Source organism: Bombina bombina, chromosome 4 (assembly GCF_027579735.1).
Source record: "Bombina bombina isolate aBomBom1 chromosome 4, aBomBom1.pri, whole genome shotgun sequence".
Lineage (NCBI taxonomy): Eukaryota > Metazoa > Chordata > Amphibia > Anura > Bombinatoridae > Bombina > Bombina bombina.
In genome coordinates, this window is record NC_069502.1 from 502,075,599 (window position 1) to 502,086,218 (window position 10,620).

General features: G+C 37.2%; 1 protein-coding gene across 2 annotated transcripts in view; it reads right to left on the bottom strand.

Annotated features, from left to right (window-relative positions):
• PTP4A1 (protein tyrosine phosphatase 4A1) overlaps positions 1-8,062 on the bottom strand; it is a 30,105-nt gene extending 22,043 nt beyond the window's left edge. For both annotated transcript variants that reach the window (XM_053710408.1, XM_053710409.1), the window contains exons 1-3: positions 7,933-8,062; positions 6,835-6,927; positions 5,726-5,856 (exon numbers count right to left, since the gene is read on the bottom strand). In XM_053710408.1, coding sequence (XP_053566383.1) covers positions 5,726-5,856; positions 6,835-6,927; positions 7,933-8,037 — 329 coding nt within the window. In that variant the 5' untranslated portion in view covers positions 8,038-8,062. The remainder of the gene's footprint in view (positions 1-5,725; positions 5,857-6,834; positions 6,928-7,932) is intronic.
• Between the last annotated feature and the right edge of the window lie 2,558 nt (positions 8,063-10,620).

Here is a 10,620-nt window from a genome sequence, read left to right on the forward strand (position 1 = left end):
AGAAAAAAGTGCGAAAGCATAAAAAATAAGGAATTGGAATAATTGTGCTTTATACAAAAAAATCATAACCACCACAAAAAAGGGTCGGCCTCATGGACTCTTGCTAATATGAAAGAAATTAATTTATCAGGTAAGTTCTTACATAAATTATGTTTTCTTTCATGTAATTAGCAAGAGTCCATGAGCTAGTGACGTATGGGATAATGACTACCCAAGATGTGGATCTTTCCACACAAGAGTCACTAGAGAGGGAGGGATAAAATAAAGACAGCCAATTCCGCTGAAAAATAATCCACACCCAAAATAAAGTTTAAATTTTATAATGAAAAAAAACTGAAAACATAAGCAGAAGATTCAAACTGAAACAGCTGCCTGAAGTACTTTTCTACCAAAAACAGCTTCAGAAGAAGAAAACACATCAAAATGGTAGAATTTAGTAAAAGCATGCAAAGAAGACCAAGTTGCTGCTTTGCAAATCTGATCAACCGAAGCGTCATTCCTAAACGCCCAGGAAGTAGAAACTGACCTAGTAGAATGAGCTGTAATCCTTTGAGGCGGAGTTTTACCCGACTCGACATAAGCATGATGAATTAAAGATTTCAACCAAGATGCCAAAGAAATGGCAGAGGCCTTCTGACCTTTCCTAGAACCGGAAAAGATAACAAAAAGACTAGAAGTCTTTCGGAAATTCTTAGTGGCTTCAACATAATATTTCAAAGCTCTAACTACATCCAAAGAATGCAATGATTTCTCCTTAGAATTCTTAGGATTAGGACATAATGAAGGAACCACAATTTCTCTACTAATGTTGTTGGAATTCACAACCTTAGGTAAAAATTCAAAAGAAGTTCGCAACACCGCCTTATCCTGGTGAAAAATCAGAAAAGGAGACTCACAAGAAAGAGCAGATAATTCAGAAACTCTTCTGGCAGAAGAGATGGCCAAAAGGAACAAAACTTTCCAAGAAAGTAATTTAATGTTCAATGAATGCATAGGTTCAAACGGAGGAGCTTGAAGAGCCCCCAGAACCAAATTCAAACTCCAAGGAGGAGAAATTGACTTAACAGGTTTTATACGAACCAAAGCTTGTACAAAACAATGAATATCAGGAAGATTAGCAATCTTTCTGTGAAAAAGAACAGAAAGAGCAGAGATTTGTCCTTTCAAGGAACTTGCAGACAAACCTTTATCCAAACCATCCTGAAAAAACTGTAAAATTCTCGGAATTCTAAAAGAATGCCAGGAAAAATGATGAGAAAGACACCAAGAAATATAAGTCTTCCAGACTCTATAATATATCTCCCTAGATACAGATTTACGAGCCTGTAACATAGCATTAATCACAGAGTCAGAGAAACCTCTTTGACTAAGAATCAAGCGTTCAATCTCCACACCTTTAAATTTAAGGATTTGATATCCTGATGGAAAAAAGGACCTGGTCTTAACGGAAGAGTCCACGGTTGGCAAGAGGCCATCCGGACAAGATCAGCATACCAAAACCTGTGAGGCCATGCTGGAGCTACCAGCAGAACAAACTAGCATTCCTTCAGAATCTTGGAGATCACTCTTGGAAGAAGAACTAGAGGCGGAAAGATATAAGCAGGATGATACTTCCAAGGAAGTGACAATGCATCCACTGCTTCCGCTTGAGGATCCCTGGATCTGGACAGATACCTGGTAAGTTTCTTGTTTAGATGAGAGGCCATCAGATCTATTTCTGGAAGTCCCCACATTTGGACAATCTGAAGAAATACCTCTGGGTGAAGAGACCATTCGCCCGGATGCAACGTTTGGCGACTGAGATAATCCGCTTCCCAATTGTCTATACCTGGGATATGAACCGCAGAGATTAGACAGGAGATGGATTCCGCCCAAACCAGAATTCGAGATACTTCTTTCATAGCCAGAGGGCTGTGAGTCCCTCCTTGATGATTGATGTATGCCACAGATGTGACATTGTCTGTCTGAAAACAAATGAACAATTCTCTCTTTAGAAGAGGCCAAGACTGAAGAGCTCTGAAAATTGCACGGAGTTCCAAAATATTGATCGGTAATCTCACCTCCTGAGATTCCCAAACCCCTTGTGCCGTCAGAGACCCCCACACAGCTCCCCAACCTGTAATACTTGCATCTGTTGAGATTACAGTCCAGGTCGGAAGAACAAAAGAAGCCCCCTGAACTAAACGATGGTGATCTGTCCACCACGTCAGAGAGTGTCGTACAATCGGTTTTAAAGATATTAATTGAGATATCTTTGTGTAATCCCTGCACCACTGGTTCAGCATACAGAGCTGAAGAGGTCGCATGTGAAAACGAGCAAAGGGGATTGCGTTCGATGCAGCAGTCATAAGACCTAGAATTTCCATGCATAAGGCTACCGAAGGGAATGATTGTGACTGAAGGTTTCGACAAGCTGATATCAATTTTAGACGTCTCTTGTCTGTCAAAGATAGAGTCATGGACACAATCTATCTGGAAACCTAAAAAGGTTACCCTTGTCTGAGGAATCAATGAACTTTTTAGTAAATTGATCCTCCAACCATGATCTTGAAGAAACACCACAAGTCGATTCGTATGAGATTCTGCTAAATGTGAAGACTGAGCAAGTACCAAGATATCGTCCAAATAAGGAAATACCACAATACCCTGTTCTCTGATTACAGACAGAAGGGCACCGAGAACCTTTGTAAAAATTCTTGGAGCTGTTGCTAGGCCAAACGGCAGAGCCACAAACTGGTAATGCTTGTCTAGGAACGAGAATCTCAGAAACTGATAGTGATCTGGATGAATCGGAATATGCAGATATGCATCCTGTAAATCTATTGTAGACATATAATGCCCTTGCTGAACAAAAGGCAGGATAGTCCTTACAGTTACCATTTTGAATGTTGGTATCCTTACATAACGATTCAATATTTTTAGATCCAGAACTGGTCTGAAGGAATTCTCCTTCTTTGGTACAATGAAGAGATTTGAATAAAACCCCATCCCCTGTTCCAGAAATGGAACTGGCATAATTACTCCAGCCAACTCTAGATCTGAAACACATTTCAGAAATGCTTGAGCCTTCGCTGGATTTACTGGGACACGGGAAGAAAAAAATCTCTTTGCTGGAGGCCTTATCTTGAAGCCAATTCTGTACCCTTCTGAAACAATATTCTGAATCCAAAGATTGTGAACGGAATTGATCCAAATTCCTTTGAAAAAACGTAATCTGCCCCCTACCAGCTGAGCTGGAATGAGGGCCGCACCTTCATGTGGACTTAGGAGCTGGCTTTGATTTTCTAAAAGGCTTGGATTTATTCCAGACTGGAGATGGTTTCCAAACTGATACCGCTCCTGTGGGTGAAGGATCAGGCTTTTGTTCCTTATTGTGACGAAAGGAACGAAAACGATTATTAGACCTAAATTTACCTTTAGATTTTTTATCATGTGGTAAAAAAGTTCCTTTCCCTCCAGTAACAGTTGAGATAATAGAATCCAACTGAGAACCAAATAATTTATTACCCTGGAAAGAAAGGGAAAGCAGAGTAGACTTAGAAGACATATCAGCATTCAAAGTTTTAAGCCATAAAGCTCTTCTAGCTAAAATAGCTAGAGACATATACTTGACATCAACTCTAATGATATCAAAGATGGCATCACAAATATAATTAGCATGTTGAAGAAGAATAATAATGCTATGAGAATTATGATCTGTTACTTGTTGCGCTAAAGCTTCCAACCAAAATGTTTTAGCTGCAGCAACATCCGCCAAAGATATAGCAGGTCTAAGAAGATTACCTGAACACAAGTAAGCTTTTCTTAGAAAGGATTCAATTTTCCTATCTAAAGGATCCTTAAAGGAAGTACCATCTGCCGTAGGAATGGTAGTACGCTTAGCAAGAGTAGAGACAGCCCCATCAACCTTAGGGATTTTGTCCCAAAATTCTAATCTGTCAGATGGCACAGGATATAATTGCTTTAAACGTTTAGAAGGAGTAAATGAATAACCCAAATTATTCCATTCCCTGGAAATTACTTCAGAAATAGCAACAGGAACAGGAAAAACTTCTGGAATAACTACAGGAGATTTAAAAACCTTATCTAAACGTTTAGATTTAGTATCAAGAGGACCAGAATCCTCAATTTCTAATGCAATTAGGACTTCTTTAAGTAAAGAACGAATAAATTCCATTTTAAATAAATATGAAGATTTATCAGCATCAACCTCTGAGACAGAATCCTCTGAACCAGAAGAGCCTTTATCAGAATCAGAATGATGATGTTCATTTAAAAATTCATCTGAAAAATGAGAAGTTTTAAAAGACTTTTTACGTTTACTAGAAGGAGGAATAACAGACATAGCCTTCTTAATGGATTTAGAAACAAAATCTCTTATGTTATCAGGAACACTGAGTATTAGATGTTGATGGAACAGGTAATGTAACTTTACTAAAGGAAATATCTACATTAACAAGTTTGTCATGACATTCAATACAAACAACAGCTGGAGGAACAGCTACCAAAAGTTTACAGCAGATACACTTAGCTTTGGTAGCTCCAGCACCAGGCAGCGATTTTCCAGAAGTATCTTCTGACTCAGCTTCAACATGGGACATCTTGCAATATGTAATAGAAAAAACAACATATAAAGCAAAATAGATCAAATTCCTTAAATGACAGTTTCAGGAATGGGAAAAAATGCCAGTGAACAAGCTTCTAGCAACCAGAAGCAATAAAAAATGAGACTTAAATAATGTGGAGACAAAAGTGACGCCCATATTTTTAGCGCCAAATAAGACGCCCACATTATTTGGCGCCTAAATGCTTTTGGCGCCAAAAATGACGCCACATCCAGAACGCCAACATTTTTGGCGCAAAAGAACGTCAAAAATGACGCAACTTCCGGCTACACGTATGACGCCGGAAACAGAAAAAAAAAGTCTGCGCCAAGAATGACGAATAAAATGAAGCATTTTCAGCCCCCGCGAGCCTAACAGCCCACAGGGAAAGTCAAATTTTAAGAAGAGTATATCGTCGATCTGAAAAGGGAGGTAAGAGATGAATCTCTACGACCGATAACAGAGAACCTATGAAATAGACCCCCTAGAAGGAGATCATTGAATTCAAATAGGCAATACTCTCCTCACATCCCTCTGACATTCACTGCACGCTGAGAGGAAAACCGGGCTCCAACCTGCTGCGGAGCGCATATCAACGTAGAATCTAGGACAAACTTACTTCACCACCTCCATAGGAGGCAAAGTTTGTAAAACTGATTTGTGGGTGTGGTGAGGGGTGTATTTGTAGGCATTTTGAGGTTTGGGAAACTTTGCCCCTCCTGGTAGGAATGTATATCCCATACGTCACTAGCTCATGGACTCTTGCTAATTACATGAAAGAAAAATATATATCATTTAATAGTACTGTTACTCTCCTTTGTATATAAAAAAATAAAAATAAACATGGTGTTAATAGTCTGAATAAATAGCATTCATTGCTTGTTGTGACTATCGATAAGTGAATCTATAAACAGGTGTGTAACAAAATGTTTATCCCTCAAATCTGAGATACTTCATTGGTGGCAAAGCAAAAAAAATACTGAAAAATAAGACCATGCTTAAAGGATTTACAAACATGACAATTAGATGAAAACACTAATGTCTCTTGAAATACATTTAGAGCTTATTGTGTATCTATAAAACACAAGTGAGATGGTATTAGATTGGCTCCCCAAACCTACCTCCCAAGGCCAGCAACACAATGAACAGCAACACAGCAGCCAGGTTCTTCACGGAATTTAGATTTCAGAAGGTTCAACCAATCATCTACAATCTGGTTGGATGGTGGGGCACCATCATCAAAAGGCCAGTCCTTAAAAATAATACAGTATATTAGCTTTAAACCAGATTAGCCCTGTAAAAAATAGAAATTGTTGCTGCAAAAGTGTTGTCTTCTCTGTATGAATTAAAAAACAAGAAAGCCTTTATACTAAACCATACACCCACTATAAACCCCTTGCTTAGGATGAAATTGCAAAAAATTATGCAGACTCTAAAAACAGTCTTGTCCTTCCCAATTTTGTGGGCTAGACACAGAATTCGGAGTAGAACCACCACGATTTGTTTCATTTTTTCAAGTAGAGAAATATTTAAATCTGGAGTTGGACATTACAACTAATAAAGGCAAGTGTAGCATTGAACTACAATCTATAACTAAATGTAGCCAGGTTGTAGTGGAACTCTGACTCAAAGGCTTTAACAGAGGACATATGGTTAAAGGGACAGTAAAGTCAAAACTAAACTTTTATGATTCAGATAGGGCATGCAATTTTAAACAACTTTCCAATTGACTTATCATTAAATTTGCTTTGTTCCCTTGGTGGTATTCTTGAAAAGCTAAGCCTAGCTAGGCTCAAACCGATATCTAAACCGTTGAAAACCGCCTCTTAGCTCAGAGCATTTTGAAATTTTTTCACAGTTAGACTGTGCTAGTTCACATGTGTCATATAGATAACATTGTGCTGACTCCCGTGAAGTTATTTAGGAGTCTTCACTGATTGACTACACTGCATGTCTGTCAAAGGCACTTAGATAAGGAGGCTGTCTGCAGAGGCTTAGATACAAGGTAATCACAGAGGTAAAAAGTATATTAATATAACTGTTGGTTATGTAAAAACAGGGAATGGGTAATAAAGGGATTATCTATCTTTTTAAATAAGAACATTTTTGGTGTAGACTGTCCCTTTAAGCAAGCGCAATCCACTAATTGAATGTCAAGCAGCTAGACATGCAGGTTTTTCTGTGGTAAGTCAAAAAGCTTAACAAAATGCTGAATTAAAAACATACATACCAGAACTTGAATACCTTCTTTTTCCACTAGAGCAGTGTCATAAGTAGCTTCGCAAACTCTTACTACTGTAGTAACGCCATACTTTTTAAGTTCCTGAATATATTAAAAAAAAAAAAAAAAAAAAGTTACATTTGATAAGTCTTTGTTGAGTATTCACTTCATATGGAGGATTAGCTTGTGTGAAAACGATTATAAATTATATTTTAAAAGCAGTGCATTTAAAAAAAAAAAAAAAAAAAAAAAAAAAGCTCACCATAAAAAAAAAAAAAAAAATACACAAGAGCCATAAAATGATTGAAAAACCAATATAGAATGCAAACCTCAAGTATGATACTGTACTTTTTAATAGCTTCAATGTCATTCTCGGATTTGCAGTAATTACATGATATCATAAAGGTCCAGTAGCTGGGTTGGAGCAGTTACTACAGACAAGGCTTTTACACATGCTGGAAAAATCAAAGCTACATAAGCTCCAGATTATAGTTTGGGACTTTATACACACTCTGTGGCACACACACACACACACACACACTGACAGGTGCACGTGTACCCCATCAAATCAATGGCACAAATTGCCAATGTAATTTGACGAATGTAAGCCATTACAATGGATACTGGAATTTATAAACCAGCATAATACACATACAAAATGTTCGGATTTTTTTCAGTTTGACACTGTGATGATCAAATATGCTCCATTGTTCTTCAATTAGATAAATCACTCCTTTTAATCTAGCCTAGTATAATAGCATATGGCTGGGATATGCATAAAAATGAATAGTCACCTTTTACACCAAGGTTCTCATCATTCTATTGACATTTGAAAATAGATGCAAACTCCATTTTGGAAATGTGCTTAACATTCAATGCTAGGAATCAAAACTAGTTTGTTCAGGAAATCTCAAACTCTAAAGATTAATACATTAATTTAAAATAAAATAACCAGCTTCAAACATTAGTATGTTTTTCACAAAAGCAATATAGCCATTGGTTGTACAAACAAATGGATAGCTGTATTCTAAGTTATCTGTACAAATTAAACATAACATTTAGGTTTACTCATCTCATTCCAAATTCAAGTTTCTCTTTTTTCCTTACCTCTATAAACTTATTTAAGGTTGCATTGGTTGGGTTGTGAGTTATAAGGAATCGCATATTCTTGTAAGTTATCTCCACTGGAGCTGGGCGGTTCATTCGGGCCATTTTAAGTTTAAAAAAAAAAGAAATTTGTGCGACAAGAAAAATGAAAAGTTAATCAGAAAAGAAATTATGTTTATAAAGTCGACTTCACTCTACTCCACATAAAATTCGCAGTGCTTGCTCGGATGGACGCAATGGAAGGGAAATGAGCCTCCTTATGAGAAGCAGCAAAATCTTCAATCCAGTTATACGGAGGCAAAAGAATGCAGTACACCGAGGTTTACCCCATTCAGATTTCAGCCCCTAAAGCAAAGTGCTCTGTCAAACTCAATCTGATACTTCTTGTCCAGGTTGACTGCTCCTAGGGGGGTTTCTTGGTGGAGTAGTAATGAATTTCTTCTACAGTTCACTTGTCTGCGTAGAGGTCATGCTGGGCCTGGCAGTAGTCTCCACTGCCCTTCAGAAACTCCATAAATGTGTGACCAAGAACACCACAGAACTGCTGTATTAAAAAAAAAAAAAAATATTGGATTAACTTAAGCAGTGTCAAATACTAAACATTTTTAAATATGCAATCTCACTTAGATACCAAATAAAAGCACAGAAGTTAAATGGTCTATAAAAACATTGTATAAAAGACAATGCACTACTTATATTTGTTGAGTGAAGGACGAGAGAAGAGAGAGATAAATAGATAATAGAAGATAGATGATAAATAGGTAAGAGATAAATAGATATCTCTTCAATAAATAGCGAAGTTATCTTGCATAAATTACAAAAAGGTGCTATGTATCAACAGAAAGTATTTATTTACAATTCCAACAAAGCTGGACAGGATACATACAACAGCACTCATCCCTTCAAATGCAGAGATTGGTATATAAATTAAAATGGGTGAAAACAGTTAAAAACTCAGTGGCTGCTACGAAATAACCGTTAGGCTAAAAGGTACTGAGTCTCAATATATGACGTTAGTTTAACATTGTGATAGATATAAATATATAGATATATACAGTGGATATAAAAAGTCTACACATCAGGTTTTTGTGATGTAAAAAAATAATTTCAGAACTTTTTCCACCTATAATGTGACCTATAAACTGTACAACTCAATTGAAAAACAAACTGCAATCATGCAAAAGAGAAATAAAAAAAAAAAAAATATGGTTGCTTAAGTGTGAACACCCTTAAACTAATACTTTATTGAAGCAGCTTTTGATTTTATTACAGCACTCAGTCTTTTTTTGTTTATGAGTTTTTCAGCATGGCACATCTTGACTTGGCAATATTTGACCACTCTTCTTTGCAAAACACTCTAAATCTGTCAGAATGCAAGGACATCTCCTGTGCACAGCCCTCTTCAGATCACCCCACAGATTTTGAATTGTACTCAGGTTTGGGTTCTGGCTGGGCCATCCCAAAACTTTAATCTTTTGTTGAAGCCATCCCTTTGGGCAAGTTGTCATGCTGAAAGATCAAGTTCCTCTTCATGTTCAGCTTTCTAGCAGAAGCCTGAAGGTTTTGTGCCAATATTGACTGGTATTTGGAACTTTTCATTATTCCCTCTACCTTGACTAAGTAGAAAAACAGACCCAAAGCATGATGCTGACACCACCATGCTTCACTGTGGGTATGGTGCTCTTTTGGTGATATGCAGTGTTTATGCCCAAACATATCTTTTGGAATTATGGCCAAAAAGTTTGACTTTGGTTTCATCAGACCAGAACACCTTTTCTCACATGCTTTTGGGAAACTTCAGATGTGTTTTTGCAAAATTTAGCTGGGCTTGGATGTTTTTCTTCGTAAGAAAAGGCTTCCGTCTTGCCACTCTACCCCATAGCCCAGACATTTGAAGAATATGTGCGATTGTTGTCACATGTACCACACAGCCAGTACTTGCCAGATATTCCTGCAGCTCCTTTAATGTTGCCGTAGGCCTCTTGGCAGCCTCCAAGAACAGTTTCTTCTAATCTTCATCAATTTTGGAGGGACATCCAGTTCTTGGTAATGTCACTGTTGCACCATATTTTCTTCACTTGATGACTGTCTTCACTGTGTTCCATGGTATATCTAATGCCTTGGAAATTCTTTTGTACCCTTCTCCTGACTGATACCTTTTAACAATGAGATACCTCTGATGCTTTAGAAGCTCTCTGCGGACCATGGCTTTTGCTGTAGGATGCGACTAACAAAATGTTACAGAACAGCTGAACTTTATGTACTAAAAACAGCTGAACTTTATCTGGGGTTAATCAGAGGCACTTTAAATGACAGGTGTGTACGGACTCCTATTTACCATGATTTTGAATGTGATTGCTTAATTCTGAACACGGCTACATCCCCAGTTATAAAAGGGTGTTCACACTTATGCAACCATATTTTATTTTTTTATTTTTTATTTCCCTTTACCTAAAAGATTTCAGTTTGTTTTTCAATTGAGTTGTACAGTTTATAGGTCACATTAAAGGTGGAAAAAGTTCTAAAATGATTTATATTTGTCTCATTTTTTTACATCACAGAAACCTGACATTTTAACAGGGGTGTGTAGACTTTTTATATCCACTGTATATTTATAAGTTACCCTAGATCAGCTGTGGCTATTGTACAGATAATGTGCCACATTCAATGAATATATATGTAGAGAGA